Genomic DNA, 17,458 nt, shown 5'->3' with positions numbered 1-17,458 from the left:
AGATATCAACTTATGGGTGTATAATGCATTGTGATGGGTTTGGTCACTACGTCTACGTGAAATGATGGAATAAACGTCATGTGCTACACATCATTTAAGATGTACATGTGGAAACGTCAAGCAGAGATTAAATTTAATTTTATATTTACTTATTTAGCCCATCCTCAAAATGAAAATAGAAAAACTGAGCTAACCTATTATTACTTAATATGTGTATACGTTTGTGTGCACCATATCATAGATGACCATCAATGATACATCATTTATTATGTCGAGACACTATAGCAAGGTACCCAAGAAAGAATGTGATAACTATGTCTGCTATTCTGGTTTCTACAATACATCATTCATACACACAGTTAAACAATAGGTGTGTGTTTCAGGCGTGTGATAAGGCAGTCAAGGCCCTTCTGTACTACAGTGACGCAAAGGAAGGAGATGAGCAGAGGACACAGGATCTTTCCTTGGTGGTGTGCAAACTGCAGGACAAAAGCATGCGAGACATGGTTCGCAAACTGCTGAGCATTGTACAGAATACCAGCCATGCACAGTACCCAAAGAAACTGAAGTTCCCTTACATACCAGCAGAGACATTTTCCCATTCAAATGCAAGGGAGGCTTGTGATATATCGGAATGTGTTCTCCAGAGAGCGGGTGAGCTCATTGGTTGAAAAAGGGAAGACATATGTTAAAAGCATTAAGGACATCATGAACATTGACCGAATACACCCTAGACCTGAATGACAATTGATAATAGGTTTACAGCGATGCATGACAAATTATGTATGGAAGATGTTTGTTTGTGTGTCTAATGTGAACATACATGATTTTATCATGGCCTTAAATAAGCTGTATTTGAAAGAGTCCATTTATGTGTTTGTGACTCAAGTGAAACCTAAAGCAAGTATGTATAAATCTATGCACATAGTGATCATATTGTCAGATACTAAAATGAATTGGACAAACATTGTAGTACAATGTATATGTATCTATGCCCATACCAAGTGGATTTCACACACCTGACCTGCAGTGGATGTGATATTTCCTTGTTTTTTCTATGTATTTTAACTCATGATTTCAGTGTGTTTGTTTTAAAACAGTAGTTTCTTCCAATGTGCCTTTTTTGTATGTGAGTGGACTTGATAACCATCTGTACATTTTTGTCACATGAATTTACCCAGTACAACATCATAAAATCGCCTCTTACTTAAATACTTGAATATATTGAACATATTTATTGAAACTTTTCAGCACTGTAAATAGCCATGTATATAACTGGTATTTGAGAGGCCAACTTGTAGTAGTGATTGGTGATATATTATGTTTCACATAGCCATTTGGACAAAACAAATCCTGCTAATAAAGCAGTGAGAAGACTTCATCATAACCCTGTATATATAATGAATGATGCTGTAATTTGTAGGTTGAAGGTTGAACTCTGCTATTGGTAGAGATTGCTTTGATTATGGAAAGTGGTTTGTCACTTCTATTGCATACAGCAACACGCATGCTGCATTTTAAGTGAATTTTCGGAATTGATTTTCATCTTTATAAAAGTGAATGGTGTTGATAAGGTGCACTTGAATCAACCCTGAAATGTGTAATTGAATATTGTTGAAGAATTAAGAATTGTACATATTTTGTAGATGAGATACATTATTTCTGTAGGAGATATTAGGCACACATTCTGTTTTGTGAATTGAGCTTAATATGTACATAAACCTAGGCAGGAAAGAATAATCTAGAAATTTACTTTTTTGTAATGTCCTTATGTCCTTAAAGGCTGACTCTGTTCAGAATGACACAGAGAGGTATCAAGATATCAGACATGTCCTTATTTTTACATTCACAACATATGTTATGAGGTTGAGTTTTAGAGTGAGTGAAAGCTGTCTGTTGTTATGGATGCATGCTATACCGATGGAATGTGATACGGGAGCAGGTGTTTGGAGAAGTGTATAGAATGAAAGTGTGTAGCCCTTGTTAACATGGGAATGCTGGACATTGTGGACACTGCCCCTACTGCCCCTTAATCTCCCCAACTAGCATGTAAGTACTGTAATGTATTTTATGTGCTAGAATCCCTTTATTTGGCTGCATTGGTGGGGATATCGGTGTATTTTACTTCCATACAAATTGAAGCCGAGATTCTGAAGCATGGCGATTGTAAAATGGACTTATGTATATAGTGAAACAAACTGGTAACATGTTGTTAAGACTCAAGTGAAACCTAAAGCAAGTATGTATAAATCTATGCACATAGTGATCATATTGTCAGAAATTAGAATGAATTGGACAAACATTGTAGTACAATGTATATGTATCTATGCCCATACCAAGTGGATTTCACACACCTGACCTGCAGTGGATATGATATTTCCTTGTTTTTTCTATGTATTTTAACTCATGATTTCAGTGTGTTTGTTTTAAAACAGTAGTTTCTTCCAATGTGCCTTTTTTGTGTGTGAGTGGACTTGATAACCATCTGTACATTTTTGTCACATGAATTTACCCAGTACAACATCATAAAATCGCCTCTCATTTAAATACTTGAATATATTGAACATATTTATTGAAACTTTTCAGCACTGTAAATAGCCATGTATATAACTGGTATTTGAGAGGCCAACTTGTAGTAGTGATTGTGATATATTATGTTTCACATAGCCATTTGGACTAAACAAATCCTGCTAATAAAGCAGTGAGAAGACTTCATCATAACCCTGTATATATAATGAATGTTGCTGTAATTTGTAGGTTGAAGGTTGAACTCTGCTATTGGTAGAGATTGTTTTCTATTATGGAAAGTGGTTTGTCACTTCTATTGCATACAGCAACACGCATGCTGCATTTTAAGTGAATTTTCGGAATTGATTTTCATCTTTACAAAAGTGAATGGTGTTGATAAGGTGCACTTGAATCAACCCTGAAATGTGTAATTGAATATTGTTGAAGAATTAAGAATTGTACATATTTTGTAGATGAGAAACATTATTTCTGTAGGAGATATTAGGCACACTTTCTGTTTTGTGAATTGAGCTTAATATGTACATAAACCTAGGCAGGAAAGAATAATCTAGAAATTTACTTTTTTGTAATGTCCTTATGTCCTTAAAGGCTGACTCTGTTCAGAATGACACAGAGAGGTATCAAGATATCAGACATGTCCTTATTTTTACATTCACAAGATATGTTATGAGGTTGAGTTTTAGAGTGAGTGAAAGCTGTCTGTTGTTATGGATGCATGCTATACCGATGGAATGTGATACGGGAGCAGGTGTTTGGAGAAGTGTATAGAATGAAAGTGTGTAGCCCTTGTTAACATGGGAATGCTGGACATTGTGGACACTGTCCCTACTGCCCCTTAATCTCTCCAATTAGTATGTAAGTACTGTAATGTATTATGAGTGCTGCAAACCCTGTATTTTGTTGCATTGGTGAGGATGCCAAAGTATTATATTTTTGTTCAAATTCTGAAGAATGGCTGCTGAAAAAAAGACTTATATTTACAGTGAAATGAACTGGTAATATGTTATTAAGCCTGAAGTGAACCTGTAGCAAGTATGCATAAATCTATGTATGTAATGATCAAATTGTCAGAAATGAAAATGACAAACATTGTTGTATAATATATATGTATCTATGCCCATACCAAGTGGATTTCCACACACCTGACCTGCAGTGGATATGATATTTCCTTGTTTCTTTCTATGTATTTTAACTTATGACTTCAATATGTTTGTTTTGAAAGAGCAATTTCTTCCAAAATGTACATTTTAGTTACATTAATTTTTACAGTGTAACATCATAAAATCGCCTCTCACTTAAATACTATTGATTGAAACCTTTCAGTTCTGTATATAAACCTGCTATTAGAGAGAATAACGTTTCAGCACAATTGTAAATAACCATGAATATACCCGTTACTTATGAGACCAATTTGTAGTTGTGATTGTAGATATTTTATATTTCACATAGCCATTTGGACAAACAAATTCTGCTTCTAAATAGTAAAAAGAACATTATTGAGAATATTGTAGATAAGGTGCAATGTAATACACCAAGAAATGTGTAATTGATTATTGTTGAACACTAAAGAAAATTGTAAATATTGCAGATAATAATTTACATATGTAATTTTATGAGATACATGTTATTTGAGAGGCTAACTTATAGTAGTGATTGACATTTTGTTTCACATGGCCACGTATCTATGCCCATACTATGTAGATTATCACACACTTGTCTTTAAGAGGATAGGATACTTTTTGGTTCCTTGTTTCCTTGATGTATTTCACGGTATGATTTAAATGTGATTGTATTACTGTAGTTGAGTTGGCTTGAGAAGCGATATTTGTATTCAGTACTTCAATATATTGGGTGTCTGAAGGTGAGGGACTGAGAATATGTTTAATTGTTTAGCTACAGCGGCAAAACCAAACTGTATTTGATTAGTATTAGGAGAAAAACACATTTCCATAATCATAGGAAATATCTGGATGTGCACACGAAGATTTTTTGTCAATAATGCTTTTTTCACGAAATTGCACGTCACTGGTTAAGCCTGATGTATTTAATGGTGTCCGCACATGCATATGGAGAAATAGAGAAGCAGATGTGGTGAAAACACAAGGCTGTCAGAATGTTTCTGGGTGTAAATAAGAACACACGTGTAGTTACATTAGATGGGATTGAGTTCTGTTAACGTTTGCTGAGTGTTGTGGGTTGATATTTACAGATGCATCGTGTTTCAAATACATCTAAATCGTCGGATAAGAAATATGTTCTTATATTATAATAGTAAACATTTGTTAAATAATGATTGGAAAGTCAAACGTTCTTTTGCATATCTGATGCAATTCCCTATTTTTGACTTGTACCATATGTACCCATGTTTTTTCAGGTGAACAATTGACTTGCCTTTGCATGTGTTTGTGCGGGTGCCACCGGTGGGGCAGGATATGCTCACCTTTTCGCGAACACCTGGTATCATTACTATTTGATAATGATTCATAAACACATGATCATGACAGTCGGAATTGTACAATCGACTCAGCTTAATGCAGAGCTTTCTTTTGGATATGGAAAGGGTTTTGTCGCTTTATTGTATATTATATTTGTATTTATTGATATATATTGCATTGATGGTTTGGATAGATGAGGGGCTTGGGTGGCACAGTTTATTAAAGCGAGTTGGGGTGATACTTCCCTTTGACATTAAGCGTATAGAAACTGATGATCGTAGGTTCAAATTCCATATTCACCTGATGATGTTTCTTGGGTTGTCAGCATCATACTCGCTTTTCTTCGGATTCACCTAAGTCATCACTTCTGGCTTTCCTACCACATTAAGTAGACACTTCGTGATATAACTGGAATACTGTTCAAAGCCGCATATAACTAACTCTCTTGGATATATGATAGAACAAGTTGTTGGATGGCAGGTAACATGCAACAAATACGACAGTTAAACACGACAAACGTATTGGCACAACTGAGATTTTAAACCAAAATTTAGATGGGAGTTTTACCTCTATTTTGTTGAAACTTACAGGGCCTGGTTGTTCAAAACCCGGTTAACTGTTAACCAGCCGTTAAGTCAGTGTTAACTCTCCGTTAAATTTAACCAAATGGTTATGTTGTTTCCCAAAGCATGGTTATCTTCTGGTTAAACACCCGTTAAAGTTAACACACCTCCCGACCTCCGTTAAATAACGGCTGGTTAACTAACGTGTGGTTAAATATTTAACGGTTGGTTAGGAGTTAACCTGACGTTAAAATAACCGTATGACTGTATAATAAGTGTTCTTTATCTTAACATAAACTATTAACATTAACAGGAAACTATAAAATTTCTATTTGTCTTTTATCAAAATCCATGTTATCTGTATCCAGTGAATATTTTATTATGTAACTATACTGACCTGCTTTGAAAATGCACAAACGTGAATCCATGAAAATAGCATGAAAAACAACGAAAATATCCCAACGTTAGGACTTACGGAAGCTCCAATACTGTTGTCAAGTTTGACAGCCGTTGTGAGTCGACACCAAAACGCAAAAGAGAACTGTACTCAAAAATACGTTTTTACACGTGCAAAGCAAATACAAAGTGCCACTACCTTATCGTGCAGAAATGGGGTATAATGGCATGGAATTCAAAGGCTACCCGCATAACCGCTGTAGCCGCGGAATAGCACTGAGGACGCAATGCCGAGATTGACACTTGAGGAATGGTAACGAGCTGTCATCCTTTCGTAGCCCCGATTCTGACCCCAAGGCACCGAAATGCACGTCTACATGGCACAGACAATGGTTACTTCGACTCTTGCATGGCTTTCTCTTCTCTGACTAATTCAGATCGGCACAGAACACAGCTCCATGTGTGCCTAGGGCGTGTAAATGCACTTTACTACAGGGACGCCATTTTTAAAACGTCACGTTGTCTTCTGTTTCCTGATACTGTCCATGAGAAGGCGTTGTGTGGTATTGCATAGCAGCCAGGGACGGTCATACCCGGTACTTACTTTGTCTTTGGGCCCCTTGTGTTCCATTTTCCACTAAATTAAAATTGTGTACTTTCCAATGACACTTGTCATTACTAATGTGGAACTGAGTGTGATTGTAGTACACAGCCAACACCATTTAAAATTTGGTTTCGTGTCTATTTCAATTTTACCTCTGGTGCGTTTTCAATGCGTTTCAGTATATTTAATTCTTTTACACATATGCATGACTGTATAATTATATATTGTTCTTTATCTTACATAAATGATTAACATTAACAGGAAACAATATGTCTATTTGTCTTTTATCAAGATGCATGTTATGGCATCTAGTGAATACTTCAGGATAACTGACATGAGGAGAGGCATGCATGTGCTCAATTGATTAAAATGCACAGTGACCAACCATGGTCCTGATTTCAAATTCAAATAGCCAATCTATGCAACACCTGGGCAGATTTTTGGCCAAACCGGAAGTGAAGTAAATAAACCGGAAGTGCTTATATGACTTGTTCTTAAGGTCCCTACAGGCACAGGACAAGATTGTCCCGCATTAGAGCTGTTCTGAGGCATTCAGGAATTCGTGGGTTGGGGCTACTTCCGTTCTGGCATGATAAATTTACATTTGTATTTTTGCAAAGATGTTTATTTATGATGTGCTTTATCTTGGATACATTTAATTAAGTGAAGCTGGGTAGATAATAAATACTTTCTTTTCACCATTATTATAGAAATCCATGTTTGTTTTGACTGTTGTCAATGCTGCACTCAGAACTATTACATCTACTTGAGTGCCTTTTAACTAATCAAGCGTGGACGCATCTTCACGAGGCAAGGGAGTTAACTGACTATAAAAGTCAAGTTTCCACGTAGAAACTGGACTTTTAAAGTCAGTTAACTCTCTTGCCTCAGGAAGATGGCGTGGACCTGACAATCCTGACTGAGAAGAATGACCTATTCTAACCCTGAATTCACCCAGCGTATATCACAAGTGCCAGTTACAAGAGCTAGGAGCTCCAGGTAAACCTACTGGAATGGAAACTCTGGAATCTGCCTTTCGTATTCTACATGTGTATCTGATGCACCAATTCACTGCTTGAGTCCCCAATATTCTCCAGAAATAGTTTTTGAAAGAATCCCAGTCACAAGAAATGGTCACCTCGTATTGAGTTATTCTCCTTTGGATGAAAAGGGCTGAACTTATGGAGATAATTGTATTGGCACATTAGACCTGTCCAAATGTATTCAAAAGACACATCAGAGGTAGAATGTCCTGAATACACATTGGATAAACATGGTAAATTGATTCTGGTACCATCATTTGTATACTTTGGCCTCCAAAATTTGGTGTCAAACTCAGTACTGTGTTAAAATGAGACAGATTTCATGATTTTGTAACTTTGAAAGTGTTACCAAAATAAAAATATTCTTTTCTTACAAAGTCTTTTTATTCATTATATTAATCATATAGATATTATTTAAACAGTAATAAAATAAATCAACAACTGAAAATATGTTAAACAGTAAAATAATTATCGTAATACAATTATACAGTTTTTGATCAATCTGTACCAGCTGAATAACAAGTCATTTCTTCAACTTTGTATATCTTAGTTTCCAAGAATCCCATTTCATTAAAACGGATCTATTACTACAATATGATTCTCAATAGAAACGAACAGGCCACACTGTTAACATGGTTAGACTGTTGTGAACGTAATATACCGGTACACCCTGTTGTTTCTAGGAAGCCATGGAATCTACACCCAAAAGGGAGTACTGTACAAGGAGTATCTGTGGCATGTAAGGGTTTCTTTTGGTGAGATTAAACTAGTAGATTAAACTCTACAAATCAAGGTGGAAACTGAATTGTTGTAGAAAGCTGACCTGCATCCTTCATTTCGATTGAGGGGCAACATTGACTCTGTGTTTGCCTCGGGATGGTGTGTCAGATCTTCACACAGATGAATATCATAATGAAGTAAAGGATCAGATTTCAATGACCTAGGACACAGACAAGAGTCTGATGGTGGTCTGGTAAATAAATCAGGCTACTTCACTGATTGAGCAGAAGTAAGCATCTGGTCAAATGCTCCATGAATAGCACATCTTCTTCCATGATATCCTGATATAATAAAATCTATCAAATGTCAGAAAAATATAGAATTGTGTTGTACAGGTTATAATGTCACATTGAGAAAGGAGACTTCATCCCCAGCCGATCAATTGAGGAGACAAAGGGAGGCCACTGCTGTAGACTTTAAGTATGGTGTAGTGGATGGTCTCAAGGGGACTTCTCCTCAATCACCAGCAAGTGTTGGAAACGGCTGCCTGCCCTTGTCCTGTGACTAGTGATATTTATTCATTTGAGACTCTTCACTTGAGACTTTCTCGAAACTTATTTCAAACTAGGGTCTCAAATTTGAATTTAAAAAGTGGCAGTGGACATTACATAAGTCATAACAAGATGGAGGGACTGACACAGGTTGACTGTTAATAACAAGGGGAGTGCACAGTTCAGTAAACCCACTGCATTCCCCATCTTGATCTGTCAGTGGACCCTTTGGTAAGATGAAGACCTAAACACATCCATACACTTCCTACAAACTTCCTCCTCAGACTGTCCAGATGATCCATGCATAAGGGACAGGCCATTTTATATTCTAGAGGGGGGGCTGGAAGTTTTGTTTGAACAGTTTTTCAGTCAAAGGATCCAAACATACTCTTATTGAAAGGAGGACTAACAACCTGTTATTTTTCAGGTGGTCAGTTTGGTGACTTGGTTGATGCATGTCATCGTATCCCAATTGCGTAGATCGATGCTCATGATTTCAACCACTGGATAGTCTGGCCCAGACTCAATTATTTACAGACCGCTGTCATATAGCTGGAATATTGCTGAGTGCAGCTTTAACAACAAACAAACAAACAAATAAACAAACAGAGCATCCAGCATATCCATGGCTAGTTAATTTTCCTCGTTTTCTGGAACAGATTATTTTTTAGCTAGCATAAGAGATATTTCCTGCAGGAGAGTACTTTTGAAGAGCTACAACACACCCTGACCAGTTTCACATAAGAGTTGTTTCAGACACTGTTCACCACATGAGTGACGGGCTAATAATGTATGTTTGACTGTGGTCAGAGTTTCCAGTTGAGCAGCATCACGTGACTAGAGTTCTGTAGACAGGCTGCCATGACAGTGCCCTCTGGTGGCGTCCCGTTGAACCCATCAAGCCAAGACCGCTCACCAAGGGTTAGGGTGGCGCCATTACGGGTAAACCTGAAGTAGAATCAAGTGAGTCAGTGAGTCCTTGAGTTTCTATGCACTATTGCAATCTGAAGATGTCTTCACAGTTTATTTGATTATAAACCAACCAAAAAACAGTTCAGTATCCAGTACTCAACAGTTTGTACATCAGTGTTTGAGTGACTCCAGTGAATGTTGGCTGTCGGCAATATTACAGCTACGTCACAGCTACTGCCAATGATTGGATCAAGGACAGGCAAATAGGAGCTTGCAAGAGTAACAATCCCATGCATGATAACAATCACACAATCAGCAGTCACACACAGTGACCATCCAATCTTCATTATAGACAATGATGACATGCTTATGATAAGCAAATAATATTCGAGAATGTTTTGAAGATGGAACCTCACACACACAGTTACCATCCAATCTTTTTAGACAATCATAACATTCTCAAGATAACAGGACTGGGATGGGTAACTCAGGTACTCAGGTCGGGTGGTCCCGAGCAGGACCCGGGTACCAACAGGACTACCCGGACTCGTGGTTAGTCACATGATATATTGTTTAATGACAAAAACTCACTATAGCTCAGCGGTTACACTACAAGTCACTAATGTTCGCATTTCTTTCTGACGATGCACACATTCTGTTTGACTTGTATATGTTTGAGTAAAGATAAAGCTTCAGTAAACTTCAGTGTACTCATGATTTGATTGTTTTATACGTGTATCTAAATAATTTTAGCCAGAGCTGCGGTAAAACAATTCCCAATCAGCCATTTTGTTTCCAACTCTTGAGACCTGCAGTGGGTACCCGGGTAGGGTCGGGAAATAGGGGGTCGGGTACCCGGCTAGTAAATTTGGACTCATCCCAGCCCTACAAGATAATCAAATAATACCGGGGACAGTGTTTTGAAAATGATGCCACCCCTACTCACCGACAGAGAGGAATGTTGACTCTTGCCACACAGCAACACTGACTGAAACTGAACAGGAACAGCTGGTCAATCTCACTGGAGCTGGTGAGGGCCGCAAACTTGTCCCCCGCCCCCAGCAGCTGACACCGGAGGGGCGTGTCCCCACCCAGGGGCACGGTTGACACCAGGGTGAGGCTGTCTCTGGTGAATGTATATGTCGATATCTCGTTACATAGTTCCCTCTCCTTCCATGTACACAGGTGGAACCGGCCTGGCTTGCTGTGGGAGAAGGACGTTATCTGTAAACCCATCAGTTTCTTTGTAGAAAACAGCTTCTCACAATGCCCTGTAGCATCACTGCACCAAACATGGCAGATATTCTTATCAATGCTGGCAAACAGTAAATCATTTGATGACTCTGCTACACTCAGGAACTGGACTTTCGTGACCCATTCAGTGTGATAATCTTCTAAGGAGGTCAGGAGGTACGGTTCTTCGTGTTGGCGGTGCCAGATTTTCACCGTCTTGTCTGAGGATCCGCTGATCACTAAACCCGAGTCATGAACATCAATGCTGAACACGGCTGATGTATGGCCAACTAGCCAGTAACGCGATTCACCAGTTGACAGTTCCCAGCATGCCACAGTGCCATCAAAGGAAGCAGTATAAACATGTTTGGGGGTAAGTTTAAGGTCGGAGACTGTGTGGGTATGCATTTTGTGCAGCAATCGGCCTGTATGAGCATCCCACACTCGCACAGATTGGTCATCTGACCCTGAAACAACGATTGGACAATTATGAACCAATGATAACATAGACTGACATATCACTCTCACACTGTCATCTGAGCCTAAAACAACTGTTTAACATGTGGTTATATAAACATAACATTTCAAAAGACACTACACAGAAAACAACTCATTGTTATATTGTGTGCGTATTAAACAGTCCTTAAATTAATTTTTAATGTAGATTGAGTCGCTTTGTTTTGGAAACGAATCTTGAATAAATATAACTTAAGAAAGTTCCAGATGACCTGATTTTTTTAGTGTGCAATTGTATGAGTATTTTTTGGCTGGGAAAATTGAGATAAGAATTATTTTTACAAGGTCACATTGGAATGATAATTGGTAGCAGATGGGAGATGAGAAATAGAAAAAAATAGGGACAGCCTTACATATGCTTACTGTGAAAACCTGGCATTCCCACCAAAATTGTCAAGATCAAACAAATCTGGATTAATGAATCACCATTACTGAATTATGTCCTAGACAAAACATTCCTATTGGTATTTGATGGTGACAGAACAAAAAGATAAAGAGTTTCGTTTTGATGTGTCTTACTGTTGGATATACCTCCACTGATAATCGGTTATGAAGCATTTTGTCCAGTGCAGCAACGTGGATTGTGAGTTTTTTTCATTCTGTGTATTCATGTGATCTGTCCATAAATAAACCATGTCAATCTCTGTGGGTGTTTTTCATGAACGCTTATCGCGTTTTATGTCAAGGGAGACAATCCATCGCACCGAACACACTGCATACCACCAATGACCAACTGTCAATGGCGAATATTACTATACTACTTGTATTGAAAACTGGGGGACAAACCAACAAGGTTTTACTGTATATAGTGGACACCAGTATGTCTGAAATACATCACACCACTCACACACAATCAAAAACATATAAAATATACATTGAATGGTATCTGAAGTCTGAACTGATGTACAGTGGTCTGTAAAGAATAGATTCTGGACCAGACAATCCAGTGATTGACAACATAACCATCGATCTACGCAATTGGGATACAATGACATACATCAACCAAGTCAACGAGGTTGACCACCTAATCCAATTAGTCGCCTCTTATGAAGCCTAAGTTGTTGGGGACCTATATTCTTACCCTGAATCTTCATGGATACATCTAGAGAATATATAGTAGAATATGAGCGTGCAATGAAAGGAGGATTCGGGTTGGTACCTGTAGCCACTTTGCCATCTCTATAGCAAACAGCCATCACTCTGTTGGTGTGCCCTTCCAGTGACAGATCTACAAAGCAGCTCCCCCGGCAACAGTTGTCAAGGAGCTTCTCCACCTGTTGATACAGCATCATGTACTTCCTGGCCGCTCCACCGTAGTACACCACATCGCCAGCACCTCGCTGTATCGCCTTCATCCACCACACACGTGCTGCCCCCTGGAGGATGGCGTTCCAGGACTGGCTGACGGTGCAGCAGTCCAAAAGGGTGTGTCCTGGCAGATACTGCAGGATGTGGTACGCCACCTGGTGGGAGAGTGAGCAAGACTGAATGTTGTCCAGGGTCCCGTTCCACAAAACGGCCTTAGCGCTACGTTGATCTTAAGCCTATGTTACAGTATGGGAGTTACGATCACCTTAATGTTAAGATCGCTTTGTGGAACGGGGGGCCCTGCATGTTTACACTGAGTCAGCAGTATAACAGCCATATCAGTATTATCACGACACCCTGTAGTTGATATTATCATCACTTGTGAAAGAATTTGGCTGGCTGTCGCCATCTTGTAAAAGCCCATCAAGTCAGTTGTCTGGCTTGTACGAACATCATGACGTCATAATGTTTGATTTGACCTTGTCACTACACAGGTGACGCTGTTCACACTTGGAGTTACCATGCTGCAAGTCGGATGGGGTCACATGATAGATCTAATTGTCACACACAATTATTTCACCCAAAATAAGTCTTGTATGGAATTTCACAAGCTGACGCATGAGTCGACTGTTATGTCAATTTATGTGAGAGCGTGAATCTGACACAAGATGCATGAGTTGACTGGTATGCCAACATACTTGAGAACGTGCAAGTAAAACATGCAAAATTTTATCACAGCTGTTCATATAAGCAATGATGAATTATATGCATAAAAATCTTTATTCTAACAAAAGAAATCTCCAATGAATTACCATGTTCTTGTTATCTTGCCATGTTAAACGTATTTCTTTTCCACTATTAGAAGCAGTACTAATCTGATCACCTACGATGAATTTAATGCGACATTGTTTGCAAACCCCAGTTGCAGCCTTTTGCAATACCATGGGGAGAGTGAGTGAGTGAGTATGGTTTTACGCCGTTTTAAGCAATATTCCAGCAATATCACGGCGGGGGACACCAGAAATGGGCTTCACACATTATACCCATGTCGGGAATCGAACCCGGGTCTTCGGCGTGATGAGCGAACGCTTTAACCACTAGGCTACCCGACCGCCCAACCATGGGGAGAACAATGGGGATATGATAGATATGAATCTGAGAGCTTGTTTGTTGTAGTTTTATGGTTTATATTATGACCCATGATCTATGTCGTCCGATACGAGGACACGCTATCATCCAAGTCACCAAGTCTGAGTACCTGTTCCATTACGTTTCCTCTTATGACCATCATATGTTGGGGCACCAATTCTAACCCTGAATCCCCACAGGGGGGTAAACATGACCCACCTCCTGAGGTAGAAGACTGATGTAATCCCGGTACAGAAGCTGAGGTAACCGTGTTGACAGGTGATTCAGCTGGTGAGATCCACTGCATGATATCAGTTTGTCCAGTGTGTCATTTCTTTGGTCATTCGAGAGAAGCAGAAACTTCTTTGATACACCATCCAGCCATTTCTGAAAGTCCTGATTGGGCACACCCTTTAAGGATCTTTCGTTTGCCATGACGTAGGCATGCTAGGCACACTGTATGAAAGAAAGGAAATAATTACAAACATTTGAGCAGTTTTTCAGTTACATCATGGTGTGTCAGCTTAAGGTGAGAAGGGGGCGGTCGGGTAGCCTAGTGGTTAAAGCGTTCGCTCATCACGCCGAAGACCCAGGTTCGATTCCCGACATGGGTACAATGTGTGAAGCCCATTTCTGGTGTCCCCCGCCATTATATTGCTGGGATATTGCTAAAAGCGGCGTAAAACCTCACTCACTCACTCACTAAGGTGAGAAGACTTCCCAAGGTGTTACCAACCTGAAGTTCTCCACTTTGAGAAACTCACTAGCAGGGATATGGTGCACACAAACCAAAAACCATATTCAGGGCGAATCTAGGATTCAAACCAACAATCATAGCTTCTGCCATGCTCAAGCAATGCAACTCTTGACAGCAAATTATGGCACCTTAGACAATGTTTCATGACTTGGCCCACAGATATACCGGTAGATATATAAAGAATAAGGAGTGATGACTTACGTTAAATGTTATTAACTTTAAACTTTTCCAGGGAAGCACTAGGGGCCCAGTCGTTTAAGGCGCCGCGATATGCTGTGCAGAGTTGCATCCCTTGGGCATGCCAGAAACCTATGATTGTGGGTTTGAATGCCAGTTCGCCCGATTTCTAGGTTTGTCAGCACCATACCTGTGCTCGTGGCTTTCACCGAAGTGGTAAACGTCTGAGACCTGCCTCACTTCGGGCTTTCCTCCCACATTAAGCTGACACGTGGCGATATAACTGGAATACTGATAAAAGCGGTGTTAAACCCAACTCAGTCACTCACTCATTTTCCATGTATAAAGCTGAAAGGCATTATTGATAAAGTAGTGAAAACTCAGTAAGTGAGTGAGGTGGACTTATTGATGCACTGAAAAGTCATTAAGTTACATCACAGCTTGATGTGGCAGGAAAGACAGAAGGTATGCAGGTTGTGAAGGCATGCAAGAGTGCCATGTTGGTAAACCCATCAAATCGGTTATAGGACGATCATAACTGGGGTTCAGCTCCTGTCACGGCTATGGCTGCACCTCTGCAAGCCACATCTACCACCTCAACCACTGTTCTACTATGCATGTGCACATACATGGATGGGGGGGCGGGGGGAGTCCTTATCGAATCCATCTGGAAAGCCAAGACACACTTTTGTATATAGCATGGTGGTCCTCCTTCTGAGGAGGATTTGGTGAGACAAAAACGTTGGTTTGGCGATTTCTTGGGCAATGTCAGGCGTATCAGTGTAGGTCGAGATGATTAGTGTGCTGTCAGGGTAAATACAATCCCGACAAGACGGGATGGGCAATTCTGTAATGACAGGAACGTTGGAGGCAAAGCCAGGGGTTAGTCAAGGGTAGAAGATTTTATCCTGGGGTCTTAACTGTCCCTCCTGGTAATGTGGGCAGTCCGCGCTGGTTCCAGTGTGCTCCATGAACTGTTTCTATGAGAATAGGTGTGTGTCAATATAATGAAATGATTTGCCTCACTCCCTGCGTCCACATTCGATTTCCATGATGAAGGCACTGTGGAAGTCCAGTACTGCTGTCCATGGAAACGAACAAGGTTAGTACATAAGGTCCTGGAGGCGATTAATGCAGTGTAACAACTCCAGGCTTCCAGGTGGTAACTGTCCCAGAATGTCCATATCACCCGCAACAAACTGAGGGAGGGTCAGGTCGCCGTAGCTGACATTTCTGTTGAAAATCTGTAGGGTGAAATGCACATGTGGCCAGAGCTGTTGATGATGGACTCTATCCATCAGCTTGGTGTCTCTCCCCTACTTCATGCTACTAGGGTTCTTACCATCGCTCAGGTCATCATAGCTGACATTTCTGTTGACAATCTGTTGGGTGAAATGCACGTGTGGCCAGAGCTGTGGATGAGGGACTCTATCCATGAGCTTAGTGTCTCTCCCCGACTTCATGGTACTAGGGTTCTTACCATCGCCAGCCAGCCGACTCCACCACCAGCTTGTCACATGCTCCGATCTGTATGTGCGTCCGCCGTATCCTGTAGTTGGGACAGTCTCCATAAATCCAGCAGATTGAACGTTTCGAGCAGCTGCACCCCAACACTTATAATCGCCACATGTTCTTTGTTGAGCATAAAGTGGGCACACATGCAGCAGCTCCAGTAACTTGCTGCTTAGCTTTAGGCGACTGAAATTTCCTTCTGCATCACCGCAATTTGTGTCCTGAGTTCCATATCATGCATTTCTAATGCAAGTAGCAGCTTCTTGATGGGTTCCATTTGGAGTAGATGTTGTCAAGGACCAATCTCCCTGCTGAGCCAGAACGCTGAAGTAAAGAATCGTGCTCTAGTTCGGCCATGTTCAAGTTTCCTACAGCTGATAAAGTCGAATTAGCTCTTGTCAGTACATTGATCAGATGTAATCCTGAGTAATTAACAATTCTTTGTTGTCTTAAGGTCAACTTTTACCAAGGCAGCACTGCCAGGTATGCCCACAGTCACAAATATCCAAACTTAGCAAGGCGATAACGACTGAACATTGCTCACTCATTAAATCAGCAAATAATATACGACGGATATATAACAAACTTGTTTATGTCCAGGCCATTTGCTGTAGGCCTATATATGCTGTAAATGTGCCCTTAATCAACTTTGGTTATAACGACCTAAACTTAGCAGTCCCTTTGAGTTCGTTATAACCATAGTTTATTGTAGACCTTATTGTATAAAATATAGGCCTATACAGTATAAAGGACTACAATCATATGTTCACACAACAGTTTACTGTCATTAGTCTGCAACAGTTGAATATGTACCAACGGGTCATGTTTATAAAGGTGATTCTCTTCATTTTGATAAATAACACAAAATTCAGGAGCATTAAAATTAATCATGACATTAAATTTCTTCACATTAATGGTTAATATATTAAATATTACCTACTGGTATTTATCTCATTTCCGTTTCACCTGAGACCAAAACCCAAACAAACAATCGGTTTGTCTCGGGCATATCCGTACGTTTCGAGTTTATTGCACAAAACGAAGAGTTCCGACAAGTAAACGTACACATAAATT

General features: G+C 39.8%; 2 protein-coding genes across 2 annotated transcripts in view; one reads left to right on the top strand and one right to left on the bottom strand.

The window, feature by feature from the left end:
* Positions 1-7,927, top strand: part of LOC139472164 (sacsin-like) — a 37,417-nt gene extending 29,490 nt beyond the window's left edge. The window contains exon 8 of the mRNA XM_071254545.1: positions 384-7,927. Within this exon, the coding sequence (XP_071110646.1) occupies positions 384-671 (288 nt within the window). The 3' untranslated portion in view covers positions 672-7,927. The remainder of the gene's footprint in view (positions 1-383) is intronic.
* Positions 7,928-9,635: 1,708 nt separating this feature from the next.
* On the bottom strand, positions 9,636-17,422 carry LOC139472150 (F-box/WD repeat-containing protein 2-like). The gene is made up of 5 exons (XM_071254536.1): positions 17,325-17,422; positions 14,158-14,394; positions 12,662-12,965; positions 10,700-11,453; positions 9,636-9,789 (listed from the first exon to the last, which is right to left on the bottom strand). Exons 2-5 carry the CDS (start codon positions 14,371-14,373, stop codon positions 9,648-9,650), a joined length of 1,416 nt encoding a protein of 471 aa, XP_071110637.1. The 5' UTR covers positions 14,374-14,394; positions 17,325-17,422; the 3' UTR covers positions 9,636-9,647.
* Between the last annotated feature and the right edge of the window lie 36 nt (positions 17,423-17,458).

The sequence above is a fragment of the Haliotis cracherodii genome, unplaced genomic scaffold, assembly GCF_022045235.1.
Source record: "Haliotis cracherodii isolate W230 unplaced genomic scaffold, xgHalCrac1.p SCAF_1, whole genome shotgun sequence".
Classification (NCBI taxonomy): domain Eukaryota; kingdom Metazoa; phylum Mollusca; class Gastropoda; order Lepetellida; family Haliotidae; genus Haliotis; species Haliotis cracherodii.
Note: the sequence above shows the minus strand (reverse complement) of the source record. Positions and strands in the feature narration are given on the sequence as shown.

What these genes read in the sequence shown, in the direction of transcription:
- LOC139472150 (XM_071254536.1), bottom strand. Translation starts at nt 14,373, where the DNA reads ATGGCAAACGAAAGATCCTTAAAGGGTGTGCCCAATCAGGACTTTCAG. An exon ending in AGATGGCAAAGTGGCTACAG is followed by an intron (nt 11,454 to 12,661) that starts GTACCAACCCGA and finishes TCGTTGTTTCAG; the next exon opens with GGTCAGATGACCAATCTGTG. An exon ending in GTCAACATTCCTCTCTGTCG is followed by an intron (nt 9,790 to 10,699) that starts GTGAGTAGGGGT and finishes ATTCTACTTCAG; the next exon opens with GTTTACCCGTAATGGCGCCA.